The 15,287-nt window shown below is 43.7% G+C and overlaps 1 protein-coding gene across 3 annotated transcripts in view; it reads left to right on the top strand.

Moving 5' to 3' along the window:
• Positions 1-10,202, top strand: part of NCAN (neurocan) — a 244,521-nt gene extending 234,319 nt beyond the window's left edge. For all 3 annotated transcript variants that reach the window (XM_033955984.1, XM_033955985.1, XM_033955987.1), the window contains exon 15: positions 6,455-10,202. In XM_033955984.1, coding sequence (XP_033811875.1) covers positions 6,455-6,603 — 149 coding nt within the window. In that variant the 3' untranslated portion in view covers positions 6,604-10,202. The remainder of the gene's footprint in view (positions 1-6,454) is intronic.
• Positions 10,203-15,287: the final 5,085 nt, after the last annotated feature.

Consider the following 15,287-nt stretch of genomic DNA (forward strand, 5'->3'; position numbering starts at 1 on the left):
AAATTACGTTTAATACGATCAATCGCCAAATTTCTTGAGCCCAAATCAATTAATATTCTGGTTCATTCCTTGATTATAGCTAAAATGGACTACTGTAACTCTCTATTACTTAACATCTTCCAAAAAGAAAAAAGAATACTACAAATTATCCAAAATACAGCTATTAAACTAATCCACAATGCCAAGAAATATGACCACGTTACGCCATTATTGATCGACTCCCATTGGCTCCCAATCAGCCATCGCATTTCCTTTAAGGTCATGCTGTTAATATTTAAAACCTTAACATTTAATGAACCTCAGTTTATAGCTAGAATGTTAATACCTCATAACACTTTACGACCACTCAGATCATCCTTCCAAAATCTCCTATCTATCCCCTCTCTGAAAATAGTAGGCACGAGAAGATCTGATATGTTCTCCGTAATGGGCCCCCAATGGTGGAATTCATTACCACAATATATTAGAAATGAAAAGGATCTTACCTCCTTTAAAAAATCCTTAAAATCTTATCTTTTTAAAGATGCTTTTAACATTTAAATTTTAGATTTGTTAAATATTCTCAGATTTATATCTTTCCCGTTCCCCATCGTTCTCTTCTTTTTAGGTCTATTTCCTCTAAGAAAAATTGTAACTTTCCCCTCCTTTCCTCCCAATTCAAGTTTGTCTTATCTTCAAGAATTTTGTCATGTGGTTTGTCTTTTTTGTAATTTTACTTCTTTTCATAATTTTGTACATCGCTTAGCAAACCGAATAAGCGATTCATCAAATACTAATAAACTTGAACTTGAACTTGAAGCCAACAAATAACACATCTAAATACCCAAATAAGTACATAAAAGCAAAAACAAAGTAGACACAGAGGGCACATACATAAATCCAACTAACACAGAACACCACAACACTAGACAAACGCAGCACACTAGAAGTGGATACAGGGAAAAACATATAACTAGGGAATAGGGAAGTAGCAAGAAACAGGCACAGAAGAGAACACACACTCACACAAGCAAAAAGGAACCAGTGAAATAAAAGAGAGTACTCCAAAGAAGCGGATAGCAATGGAAGCAGAGGGAATCCAGAAAATGAGCTTTCCAGTGTTCTGCACAGTCTGTCACATATATGACTACCTCCTCTCGGGGAGGCAGTTATATGCATGCGATCGGTGTCAGGAGCTGAAAAGCTTGAAGAGGGAAGTCAGACAGCTGAAGGACAGGATACAAGAATTGGAAGGACTCTACATCACAGAAGACCCACTCAGGACAGCGGAGGACTTCACAAGAGGGAAACACATTTAGGATAAGTCAGAGAACTTGAGGAATTCATTGAGGAGGCCTACAGGAGGAGGGTGGAAGAACACGAACTTCAGAGGAAAGATGAAGACACACCAACCTGGAAGGGAGAACAAGGGGATGATGACTCCAAGGAAGAAACCCATAAAGGAATCCTTCAGGAAGGGGAGGAAAGGTCTAGTCGATGCCCAGAAGAAGAAGCAGCGAAGCACTCCGAGGACACAGACCTGTGACCGGAGCAAAAACTGAAGAAGAGAAAGTATATGATCCTAGTGGGAGACTCAATCCTAAGGCAAGTAGACAGTCACATAGCAGGTGGGAGAGAGGATCGATTGGTGACCTGCCTCCCAGGAACGAGAACAAAGGACATCGTTGACAAAATCGGAAAGATCCTAGACGGAGCAGAGACGGAAGACACTACAGTAATGATCCATATCGGGCCAAATGATGTCAGCAGGAGGGACTACAGTAGAAGTGCACTGATAGAACAGTTCAAGATTCTGGGAAGGAAGTTGAAGATGAGGACTCAGAAGATTGCATTTTCGGAGATCCTACCAGTACCAAGGGCAGATGTGAAGAGGCAGACGGAACTACATTCAATAAATGCATGGATGAGGAGATGGTGCAGGAACTAGACTTCTAGCAAACAACGTCAGCAGAGGAATAGAGCAGGCTTTAAACTAAGAAGAAGGGAAAAGCCGACAGTCGACCAAGTGTCAACAATTCGGAAGAAGGTATCCCGTGAAGATACTAAGTGGGTAAAATGCTTGAAAGAAACAACGGGCAAAACACAGGAGTTGACTGATCCAGAAGAGGAGGATAAGAGGATCATAGCACAGGAGAAGAAAATAAAGATCGAAGCACAGGGATAGGAAATGAAGACAAAAAAATACCAGGACTTAAATTGCATATATACTAATGCAAGGAGCCTAAGGAACAAAATGGAGGAATTAGAAGTCATGGTCAAAACTGAGAACTTAGACATCATTGGAGTATCCGAAACATGGTGGAATGAAGAAAACAAATGGGACATAGCACTGCCGGGGTACAAACTCTATCGCGAAGACAGGTCAGGTCAGAAAGGAGGAGGAATAGCCCTATACGTAAAAGAAAGCATACATTCGATCAGAGTGGACACAGCAGCGACAACCAACAAATTGGAATCGCTATGGGTTAAAATACTGGGAAGGAAAGGGCCCAAGATAAAGATGGGCCTGTACTATTGTCCACCTAGGCAAACTGAAGTCGCCGATGAAGAAATGGAAACTGAGATGAAACAAAAATGCAAAAGCGGTAACACGATTATTATGGGAGACTTCAACTATCCCGGGATAGACTGGAGTCTTGGAAACTCAAAATGTGCTAGGGAGACCAGATTCTTGGAGGCTATATAGGACTGCTTCATGAATCAGCTTGTCAGAGAACCGACGAGAGGGAATGCCACTCTGGATCTAATCCTTAATGGGCTAAGAGGACCTGCAAAGGAAGTGGAAGTAGTGGGACCATTGGGAAACAGCGATCACAATATAATCAAGTTCAAAGTTGAAGTAGGAATATCGAAGGGAAAAAGAACCACAGCGACAACTCTCAACTTCAAGAAAGGAAACTACGAAGCAATGAGAGTAATGGTAAGGAAGAAACTTAGGTACAGCTCAAAGAAATGGCAGACTGTAGAGCAAGCCTGGTCTTTATTCAAGGATACGGTGAGCGAGGCACAAAATCTGTATATCCCCAGATTCAGAAAAGGGTGCAAAAAGAGCTGAACAAAAGACCCGGCATGGATAACTAAAGAAGTGAAGAAAGCGATAAGAAAGTGATAAGAAGAATTCATTCAAGAAATGGAAAAAGGGTAAAACCGAGGAGAACTGGAAAGAACACAGGAAGTATCAAAAAGAATGTCACCTCGTGGTTAGAAAGGCAAAAAGAGAATATGAAAAGAGGCTAGCCAGGGAAGCACGAAATTTCAAACCGTTCTTTAGATACGTTAAAGGGAAGCAGCCGGCTAGGGATAAGGTGGGACCGTTGGATGTGGTGTGGTGAAGGAGGAGAAAGAAGTGGCAGAAAGACTAAACACGTTCTTTTCGTCAGTTTTTTAGAAATGAGGACACATCCAACATACCGGAACCTGAACAAATCTTCAAAGGAGAACAAGAAGAAAAATTAACATCCATGGAAGACGTACAAAGGCAGTTAGAAAAATTAAAAACTGACAAATCACCAGGCCCAGACGGAATCCACCCTAGGGTGCTGAAAGAGCTTAAGGAGGAAATAGCAGAACTACTACAGCAAGTTTGTAATCTATCCCTGAAAACAGGCGTGATCCCGGAGGATTGGAAGATAGCCAACGTTATGCCCATCTTTAAAAAGGGATCAAGAGGTGACCCGGGGAACTACAGACTGGTAAGTCTGACCTCAGTTCCGGGGAAAATGGCGGAAGCACTGATAAAAGATACTATCGAGGAGCATCTAGAAAGGAATAAACTTATGAAAACAAGCCACAATGGCTTCTGCAAGGGAAGATCGTGCCTAACGAACTTATTGCACTTCTTCGAAGGAATTAACAAATGGATGGACAAAGGGGACCCCATTGACATCGTATACTTTGACAAGGTACCCCATGAACGCCTACTTCGGAAACTGAAGAACCATGGGGTGGAAGGGGACATACACAGATGGATCAGGAATTGGTTGGCAGGTAGGAAACAGAGGGTAGGAGTGAAGGGCCACTACTCAGGAGGGTCACGAGTGGTGTTCCACAGGGGTCAGTGCTCATCAGACCGCTGCTATTCAATGTATTCATAAATGATCTAGAAACAGGGGCGAAGTAATAAAATTCGCAGACAACACCAAACTATTTAGTGGGGCTAGGACTATAGAGGACTACGAAGGTTTACAAAGGGACCGGAACAAACTAGGGGAGTGGGCGATGAGATGGCAGATGAAGTTCAATGTAGAGAAATGTAAAGTCTTGCACGTAGGAAACAGAAACCCGAGATACAGCTACACGATGGGAGGGCTGTTATTGAGTGAGAGTACCCAAGTAAGGGACTTGGGGGTAATAGTCGACAAAACAATGAAGCCGTCGGTGCAGTGCGCAGCAGCCACTAAGAAAGTAAATAGAATGCTAGGTATAATCAAGAAGGGTATTACAACCAGAACAAAAGAAGTTATCCTGCCATTGTATCGGGCGATGGTGCGCCCACATCTGGAATACTGCGTCCAGTATTGGTCGCCATAGCTAAAGAAGGATATGGCGATACTCGAGAGGGTTCAGAAGAGAGCAACACGTTTGATAAAAGGTATGGAAAACCTTTCATACACCGAAAGATTGGAGAAACTTGGGCTCTTTTCCCTGGAGAAGCGGAGACTTAGAGGGGACATGATAGAGACTTACAAGATCTTGAACGGCATAGAGAAAGTGGAGAGGGATAGATTCTTCAAACTTTCGAAAACTACAAGAATGAGAGGCCATTCGGAAAAATTAAGAGGGGACAGATTCAGAACCAATGCTAGGAAGTTCTTCTTCACCCAACGGGTGGTGGACACCTGGAATGCGCTTCCAGAGGGTGTGATAGGACAAGGTACGGTATTGGAGTTCAAGAAGGGTTTGGACAATTTTCTGAAGGAAAAGGGGATAGAAGGGTATAGATAGAGGGTTACTATACAGGTCCTGGACCTGGTGGGCCCCCGCGTGAGTGGACTGCTGGGCATGATGGACCTCTGGTCTGACCCAGCAGAGGCACTTCTTATGTTCTTATGTCTATAAGTTTAGGCCTGCCATTTGTCTGTCTAGATTCGTGAGTTTAGTGCTGAAAATCAGTGCTAAGCTCCTAACTTCCTTTACCACCCTAAATCCACCACTGGTGCCGCACACTTTTTGTCTCCTAAATTTAAGAGTTTAGTGAAATCGAGAATAAAAATGTATGCACTCAAAGAAGCCGATTTTTGTGCCTAACTCTCAAAGTTAAGAGCATAAAATCCTTTGAACATCGAGCCCTATAATACACAAAGGCAGTCTACAGAATGAAAACACAAACCCAATTACAAAATGAAGCCTAAATTTAACCTCACTTACAAACAACCAATGATAAAAGGCACTCAAATTTAAAAGTTCAATAAAGAATGTCATTGGTCCCCTTTTGCATAAGGGAAAGGAAGAATCTACCCACCAAACACCAAGACCCACAGCAAAACAGAGGAAACATCAGACATTTCCCAGTATATTCAGCCTATGGTGGGAAAAGAGAGGCTTTCAGTATGTTCCTAAAAATAGAAGATTGAAACCAGATTGTAACTGAACAGGCAGACCTTTCTGCTGTGGAGGTGGAAGAGTGTAAGAACTAAGACCTGTCCTCTCAAAGCAGCTGAGTAGTTAAAAATAAATATTTGAAAGAGGTGTTTCATAACCAGTATATAAGATAGTGAATAATCATCACCATCATAAAACTGGGCAGATCTGAGCAGGGAGTCATGGGGATACACAGATAAACATGGCTGAAGGATTACATTTCCATGCAGGGTCTTTAACTTTGGTGACAACATTGTGGCAGACGATCTAAGCAGTACTGAAGATTCCCATAGAAATAAAGAGATAAAATTAAGTTCTTCCAGCTGCTATTCAGAATGTAGGAGACAGGCCAGCTAACTCCTGCAGTTGGTGTCAGGCTGTTTCCGGTGACTGGCATTGAATGTCCTATTTATTTTGGGCTGGCTCAAACTTAACCAGCTAAGTCACTTTTCAACACTGGCTGGTTAAGCTATAGCGGCCAAAAACAGGACTGTGATTTGCATGGCCTGATTTGGCCATTAAATTTGGCCAGACCCGTGAATATTCAGTGGAGATAACTTGGTTATCTCATGCTGAATATTTGGATTAGGCGGCTAAGGGCTATATAACTGGTCAGCGCCATTTCTGGCCAGTTAAATAGCGCTGAAACTTGGCCAGCTTATGTTGTATAGGGGTTATTAAGGTGGACCTGGAAAAAGCTTATCTGGTATCTTGTCAGGAGCTTGTCACCTAAATTGGCCACTGTTAGAAACAAGATACTGGGCTTGATGGACCTTTTGTCTGACTCTGTGTGACAGCTCCTAGTGTAAGTTCTTTCCCTTGGCATTAGTTTTGATGACAGCAAAAGTTGAGCTCTGAAACTGTGTTTCCGCAGCCCGGAGGTTCCACAGGACACGGCGGCATCACCACAAACACCATCACAAGCACCATGGGAGCCACCGGCATCACAAGTCTCACTGGGAGAGGAGAAAACATCGGAAGCACCCTGAACTGGACTGGGAGACTGACTCCAACTACTTCTAGAGCCCAGGGAGAAGGGCCATAAGCCCCAGAAATCCTGAACCATTAGCACTGGATGGGACCCAGGAAAAGGGATTGGAAGGCAGGCAGTGTGTGAGCTTTGCGGACAGGTCCCTTTATTTTAGGCCTTTACTCTAGTCTCTTAGAGACAGATGAAATTGAAACTGGACATTGCTGGACATATATGCATATAAATATGTGCACATACACAGTAAAACCTCAGTAAAAGACCCCTGGATTACAGTCTCACTATGCATACAAGTGTCTTCTGTAAACACACAACAGTTCTTCTCTGTGTTTTCAGGAGTCTGTGGCTTCTCCTTTTCTAGCCCACCCCTATGCTCACATAATCTTCAGCATTTCCCTTTTATGTACTACTATAATGAGTTTCTCAGGTTCATAAAGGTCACTTGTTTATTTCTGCCTATTTTAGATGCTGATTGGATGGCCAAAGACAGAATTGAGCCATTCCTGGGGAGTTCTATCACTGTCAGCTGCAACATCCTCCAGGGCAACTTTCCTCCTCCTCTCCTACCACTCCCAGCCACTCTCCTTCTCCTCTTCCTCCTCTCCTTCTATTCCCAACCACTGACCACTTCATCTTCCTCCTCCTCCTCTTCTACCGCTCCCAGTCACTATCCTCCTTCTCTTCCCCTACTGCTCCCAACCATTATTCTCCTCCTCTCCTACCACTCTTAATCACTACCCTCCTCCTCCTCTCCTACTACTCCCAATCACTGTCCTCCTCTTCTCCTACAGTCTCCACTTCAACCATCATCTTCCTGCACCTTTTTAATGCCTCTTAGCTAGTATCTTTCTGTCCCTCTCTTATGGTCCTCATCAGCTTTTTTCTATTCTCTACCGCAGTCATCATCTTCCTTCTCCTTTCTTACTCTGCCCAGCCAGCATCCTCCTATCTCACTCCTACTGCCCCCCACTAGCCAGCATCTTCTAGCTCCTCTCATACTGTCCCCATCGTCTAGCATCTTCCTGTTCCTATCCTACTGTCCCCCACCAGCTAGTATTTTCCTGCCTCTCTTCTACTGATGATACTTATCTCTCTTTTCTGATCTTTGTAAAATGTAAACAAAACTGTTTTATTTCTTTTGCCAATTCTGAGGGAGTCGTTCACTCAAGTGCTACACTTTTATTTTGCAGACTCATTGTTAGAGGGTCCAAATTCATCTGCTTTTAATAATGAGTAACCACCACTTGAAGTCAGCACCACTTTTCTTAGTGTCTGAATGGATTATAAAACCACTTTGGAGGCATTCTGTGGTGGCCCTGGAAACCTGGTGTGATATAATGAGGTTTTGCTGTGTGTGTGTGTGTGTGTGTGTATATATATTTATACTGCAACTGTGTTTGTAGTGCATCACCATGTTCACTGTAGGTGCAAGAGAACTCATTTTGTCCCTAACCTGTTCTTATGTCACTCATGTTCTGTACGCATTGACTGTAAAGTTTCTCATCTGGCGAGGATCTGCACAAAAAATGAAGTTCATTTGTCAGAGCCTGGTTCAGTTGCGTCAGCTAAGATGACCACAGCCATCCTCTCCTCTCCTTTCCTCTTCCCACCTCCATTCTCCACCACATCTCAACCATCTTTTGCTCTAGTATACTTAGAGATCTTCAGAATCATTCATTCATTCCACTTGTATGGGGCTTGGCTTGTGACATTTTGTTTATTTAGATACTTTCACTTCAGGGTAAATAGTACATTACATGAAAATGAAGGTTTTGGTAGCAATGTATCATAGCCTACTGGTACTGTCCACTTAATTTAAAGGAAACCTTTTGCTAAGGAAAAATGTATGTTTGATGTAACAGTGGCACAAATACTCGGATTCGTGAAAAATCAATATAATATTACAAAACACTTTCACGAGAAAAACAAATGATGTCAAATACAGAGTGTAGACAGAGCTGCTTTAGTCAAAGGGAGAAAGTTCAGACTGAACTCGAGGAAAAGCCTCAGACAGGGGCCCTCCCACCACCACAATGGTGGATAAAGGTGGTAGGGTGGTAACCTCACTGGCAAAAACCTCTGTGTACTCCCAATTATAAACAACTATAAGCAGGGCTCTGTCTACACTCTGTATTTGACATCATTTGTTTTTCTCGTGATGTAACAGTGGCGCCATCTTATGGCTCCTTTTTATATTGCTGGTCCATATTTCCCATGAATCTGAATTTTCTCCCTTGAAATTTTGACTTGAAAGGCCAGTGAGTGAGTCTTCCTCATGCATTGTTTTCCTTGATAAATTTGTTGTGCTTATTTCCAAGAAATTATGCATGAACTACCTGAGGTTTTATATAAATGGTGATAAATAGAAATGATCCTTATGGAATACTAAGGAACTGACAGCAAAGCATCTGAATTTTCCTATGTTGATCACTGTGCTTATAGAAAAGGTTGTGGGGGAGAAACTGGGTTTATACTACCTTTCCCTCCCAAAAAATAAATAAATAAATCACAGTACCAATGTGGAAGATTTTTTAATGTCTTTTATAGGACACAAAGGGAATGCTAGTAAAAGTGTATCAAAGTGTTAAGATGAGTTGTTTTAGAACTGTAGACTGAGGTAGAGGTGCAAATGTTTTTATATAAATTTGGTTTTTGTTTAGTTTTGTCTTTTTGTGGAAAGGAATTTGAATCCTTTAAAAACATCTGATCATTTCCTATGAGTTTCTTAAAGCAGCAGCCTGTAGGGTTCCCAGAAAAGGGAAAAATCAAGGTCAGCGATGCCATTTATTAGGTATCGAACAGCTCTTTCTTGTAAATATAACAGAGATTAGAATCTCTGGCTCAAGATGGCACAGTACTTTTCGAGAAGGTTTTGACTCTCTTTAGGGGCTGTTGACATAAATGGAGAAAAGGTCTTTGGTACACCCGGCTCTTGGAAATCCCAAGGTTGTGTTGCTGCAAACTGGTTTATGTTCTATGCCCAGAGAATTTCACATGGACACAATGGTATGAGCGAGAGGGATCACTTCCTCCAAAAACCTACAGTCAGTAGTATAAGTTCTGTCAAAAATTCTGAGCTTGAGCAACTGACAAAATATTTGGAAGTACTTGGGCACTTTCCTTATTTTTTTTTTCCTCGCTCTTATGCTGTGTTCAGCTTGGTCTGCAGAAGATATATGGCTTATGTCCATGGGGAGATTTCATCCTCTGGGTAATTGTTTGCACTGCTCCAGATTCAGCAGGAGAGAAGCCTTTGTGATCACAGCTACTGAAGAGGAAAGATGGCCCCTTAATACAGTAATGTTATTTGAGGATTATTAAAGGGTCATTTCTTATTTTGTACTGGCTATTATGTCCACTTTTAATCATGTATTAAAGCAAAAAAAAAAAAAAAAAAAAAAGACATAAACACAATTTTGTGCTTAAAAAAAAGTTACCTGCCTGGCACTGAGGGGCTACTGCTGTGTGTGACCAACCTCACTTTCTTTGTTTTATGTGCTGCGTCCATTTGTCTGAAATACATCTCTCTCTGAATTTTCTTGCTGGTTTTGATGTTCTACAGTGTTCTGTAATATTACTGTGATGTTAAACATTTCTTTACTGCTGGACATTTTAATAAATTTTTTAACATGTAGTCTGTTTTAATTTATTTGTAGATGATGAGAAATCCAAGCTCCTCAGTCCTATAAGTGGCAGGCTGTATATCCCTGTGCCCATCCCCTGATATCTCCAGTCCTATAGGTAACACACTGTGTTTCCCTGTGTCCATCCCTTGAGCCCTCTAGTTCTAGAGGTGACAAGTAGAGAATGACACAGGGACAAATTTTTCCCCATCCCCGCGGGGACTCATTTTACCGTCCTGTCCCCGTGAGTTCTTTTCCAGTCCCTGCCCTATTCCTGCAAGCAACAAACAAAAAGATCCAACGAAACTGCAGTGAAATATCACGTAGAAGAACAAAGGCAAAAACTGCAGTGGTGATGTACAAGATGCCAAGATGGAACGATCATAAAAATAGTCTTAAATAAACAATCATAAAAAATAAACAATGTCCTGCAGTGCGTAGGAGCTTTCACTGATTGTTTGGCTGTTCACTGCTGATTCCAGTTGTCATCCTTCAAGGTTTCCTGCATATGATACCCATTACAACCCCTGAGGAAGGAGTGTTTCTTTGAAACACGGACTGTGTCGGGTCCGGGTTCATCAATCCGGGTTCATCAATCCTCTATTATAAAATCCTAAGCGCGCATGCGCACTTAGGACAGCGTGTTTCCTGACACCGTGCTGTGTCCCTCTGTGCCGAATTCCATTTTCAAATTCGAACATGGAGGATGGGAACACGGAGGCAGGGAACATGCCGGCGACTCCCCCCTCCCGCCTTCACTCACCGCCAAACAATCCGCTGCCGCAGGCATCTACTTCTCACCTTCTTTCCTCTCGCCTACTCACCCACCCACTGCATTTAAATTCTTAGAAAAATGCTGCGCTGTGCTGCTGCTGCTGCTGGCCTCGCCGTTTTCTCTCCACTGTGGCCCGCCCTCTCTGACAACTTCCTGTTTCCGCTAGGGCTGGCCACAGTGGACAGAAGACACCGAGGCCAGCACGGCGCAGCACTTTTTTATGAAGTTAAACATGGCGGGCGGATGAGCAGGACACCCCCTTTCTCTTCTTTACAAATGAACAGTATGCTCAGTGCAGGTACCGAGTGACCCACATTTATCCGGCCAAAAAGTCTGCTAACCATTTTATATTAAAGATCCGACTGCAGCCTCCCAGGTTAGAAGCAATAGAGAGAGGGGCAGGAAATTGGGAACAATCTCCTACCAGCAAAGAAGCTCTTACGGGCATTTTCCTCTCTGCTTTTGTGGCCTTGCAGAATTAGACTTTCTTATGGGGGGAGCTGAATGTTAGGCAGGGGAAATAAAAAGCCAACGGGCAGGCCTAAGTGACATAGACTCACCTTCAGAGTGACGACCAGCAAGCACGCTGGCAGATAGCTAGGTGTAGAAGGGATGAGCATATGGGACTGGGGGAAGGGAGAGATATGGACAGAGGAAGTAAGAGAGGGAGAGATGGACATGAGGGAAGGCAGAGAGGTAGAAAGGGAGAAATGGATGGGGAGAGGAAGAGAGATTCAGGAGGGGACAGAAGGGGGAGGGAGAGATATGGACAGAGGAAGTAAGAGAGGAAGAGATGGACATGAGGGAAGTGGGGGGAAGGAAAAATGGATGTGAAGGAGGCAAGATGGGGAGAGGGAGAGAGATTCAGGGAGGGGACAGAAAGGGGGGAGGGAGAGATATGGACAGATGAAGTAAGAGAGGGAGAGATGGACATGAGATTCGTGCCTGTGGGCCAGAAGAGACCAGGAAGTCGGATGCTGGACAGGGGGAGCAGGGAAGAGGTGCTGATGGACTGGGGGGGGATGTAACAGGAAGGGAAAAGGCCTACTTCTGGACAGGGGGGGAGGTAAAACGAAGGGAGAAAGGCTGCTGCTGGACAGGGGGAGCAGTGAAGTGGTGCTGTTGGACAGGGGAGACGTAAAATGAAGGGAGAAGGGCTGCTGCTGGACAGGGGGAACAGGGAAAGGGTGCTGCTGGACCCAGGGGAGGTAAAAGAAAGGGAGAAGGGCTACTGCTGGACAGTGGGAGCAGGCAAGGGGTGATGGTGGACAGCCATGGAAAGAGAGAGACAGAAAGAAAGTCAAACAGACAAAAAGCGGCCAAGGAGAGAGAGAGAAAGAAAGACACACGCACACATCTATTCTAGCACCCGTTAATGTAACGGACTTAAAGACTAGTATGATTATATTCATTGTTTATTTTTTATGATTGCTTATTTAAAGACTATTTTTAGGATCGTTCCATTAAAGACTTGGCATTTTGTACATCACCACTGCAGTTTTTGCCTTTGTTCCATTCCTGCAAGCTCCCTCCTTATCTGCACAAGTCTCAAACACTTTAAAATCATAAGTGTTTAAGGCTTGTGTAGTTAAGGCAGAGCTTACAGGAATGGGACAGGGATAGGAACAGCGACAAAACTCAAGGGGACAGGGCAAGAAAATTGAGTCCCCATGTCATTTTCTAGTAACAAGCTCTGCATCCCTATAGCCATCCCCTGATCCCTCCAGACTTAGAGGTAACAGGCTCTGCTTCTATCCCCTGAGTCCTCCAGTTCTAGAGGTGACAGGTTGCTTCTATCCCCTGAGCCCTCCAGGTTCTGTATCCCTGTGTCCATCCCTTGTGCCCTCCAATCTAGAGGTGGTAGGCTTTGTATCCCTGTACCCATTCCCTGAATCACCCAGTGTCTCTTAAATTGAAAGCAGTTGCTTTGCAATTCTGAAGTTCAGAGCAGTGCCAGACAAGATTTAAGAATAAAGACCTATAGCTTTCAGGCATGGATCTTACATCTACTCACTCTGGGTCTAAGAAGTAGGTTATGTATTATTTTGTGTGGACAATAAGCCACAGTTTATCTGCTGTGTAGAGCCCTCCCCTTAAATTAAGAAGAATCTCTTCTCTGTAATGTTATTGACTCAGCACCAGTGAGCAACCAGGATAGAGGCAGTCTTCCCAGATAGAAGGTAGTGAGTGGGTTTGATTGTGCCATTAAGCAGATTATAGTTAGATTAATAAAGAGAGGAGAGTGGGAGCTTTATACACACTGCAAACTTTTCTGTTTAATGAAGTGTGAAAGAGGCTGTCAGTATCACACATTCTGTGCCCAATCAAGATTAATTGGTTAAACTGGGGATGTTTGGAGTCTGGTCAGGGTTGGATAAATAGTGAACAATGCAAAGCCTGTACCCAGAGCAGAGAAGTCTCTATATAGTGTGGGAGTTTACTGAGCTGCCTTAAATTTTGTATAGAAATGTGCCTGGGAGCAATTATCTGTATGGGGCTTTGGGTTCTGGATCTGTAGAGCACCATATGTGGGAGGGACAGACTAACTGAGACTTGAGGCAGTGAAGCTTTAGGGTAAGCTGCCTGGGAGAATCTAAAATAATAAAAAAAAACTTCATCCTTCATTAACTGCGCTGTGTTTTCATTAAATTTACTCTTAAGTGAACAAATGAATATCATGAGTAGTGGAGGATGATGCCAGGAATGTGGAGACCAGATCATGAGGTCTCTTCCCTGAAGGAGCATTTTCATGCAACCTTTGCCCCCTCTCGCCCATCTTATAAATACATTATTTGAAAAGAATCATTGGCTTGTGAACATTCTTCTGCTAGAGCATTGGATCCATGGGCAAGCCTTCATCGAGGTAGGAAAGGTTTAGCCTGATGGTTAGAACAGTGGGCTGAGAACCAGGAAAGCCAGGGTTCAATTCCCACTATATGATTTTTGCATGATGTGATAGCATGAGGAAGAGTTGAGAGTGGGCCTTTACAGATACAACCAGACAAGGTACAAAAGTAAAGCAAAACTCTTTATTAACACAAATATGCTGGTATTCAGGTGCAAGCTTCATACAAGCCCCAAAATCACAAATTCTGGATGGCTCTAGCCAAACCTCAAAAAACCAGATTCTTCCAAGATCAAGATGAAGCTAAGCTTACCTTAGCCAGCTTTGATAGCTGAGGCCTAAACTATAAGGCTGCCTATCTCTTCCTTGGGCCTCTCTGGAATTTAACTGGCTGCATGAACCATGCCGTTCCTTCTTGGTCCCGATTGTCATACCCTCCCTGCTCTGTTCTGGCTTCTTAATATGGCTCTGCGGGGGAGTGATGCTAAGGGGAACCAGTAACTTCCTATCCACAGGTGAGTCAGTTAACCCTCCATTGCCCCAAGTACAATCTTGGAATTATAAACCCTCTGAGGACCGAGAAATACCTATTATATCTGATCTAATGTTCCCTTTAAGCTGCACAGCTATTCAGCCCCACCACAGAGCAGTGGGGTCGGGACCAACACCTTCTCCCTCACCACCCTCCCACCTTCTGCCACTGATGTTTTTCTGAAGCAGCGGCAGAGGCAAACTGAAACAGATTGACTATGGGACCTTCCCGTACATACCAGCAGCTGCTGGCTTTCCCTCTCTGATGTCACTTCTTCTTCCAGGGAAGAGCTGGCAGTCATGGATCTGTAGGCGAAGGTCCCACAGCTGGTCTGTTTCAGTTTGCCGCTGCTGCTTTGGGAAAGCAGCAGCGGCAGATATGCTAGGGGGGGGGGGAGACGCTGGTGGATGTGGGATGGGGATAGAGAAACAGATGCTGAATATGAATGGGTGGGAGAGAGAGGAGGTAGATACTGGTGGAAATGTTTGGGGCAGATGATGGTGGAAGAGGGCTGGAGAGAGGGAGCATAAGATGTTGGGATTGGTTTGTGGTGGGGTGGGAAGAGAGAGAGGGGGCAGACATTTGTGGAAGTGGGGAAGAGAGAGGAGCAGACGCTCATGGAAATGGGGAGAAGAAAGAGGGAGGCAGATGCTGATGGAACTGGGGAGAAAAGAGAGGGGCAGATGCTGGATAGAAGTGGGGAAAAGAGAGAAGGGAAGATGCTAAATGGAAGTGAGCAGGAGAGGGGCAGTTGCTGGATGCAAGGGGTATAGAAAGAGGGCACATGCTGGATGGATGGAGGGGATAAAGAAAATGAGCAGATAAGGTAGAGGGTAGAAGGTAGAGTTAGTGAAATACTGGAGGAATAAGAAGAAATGAAATAGAGCTGGTGTAAGAAAAAGAAGTGGCAATCTATAGGTAGACAGAGGGAAAAGAGGGAAATT

Source organism: Geotrypetes seraphini, chromosome 8 (genome assembly GCF_902459505.1).
Source record: "Geotrypetes seraphini chromosome 8, aGeoSer1.1, whole genome shotgun sequence".
NCBI lineage: Eukaryota > Metazoa > Chordata > Amphibia > Gymnophiona > Dermophiidae > Geotrypetes > Geotrypetes seraphini.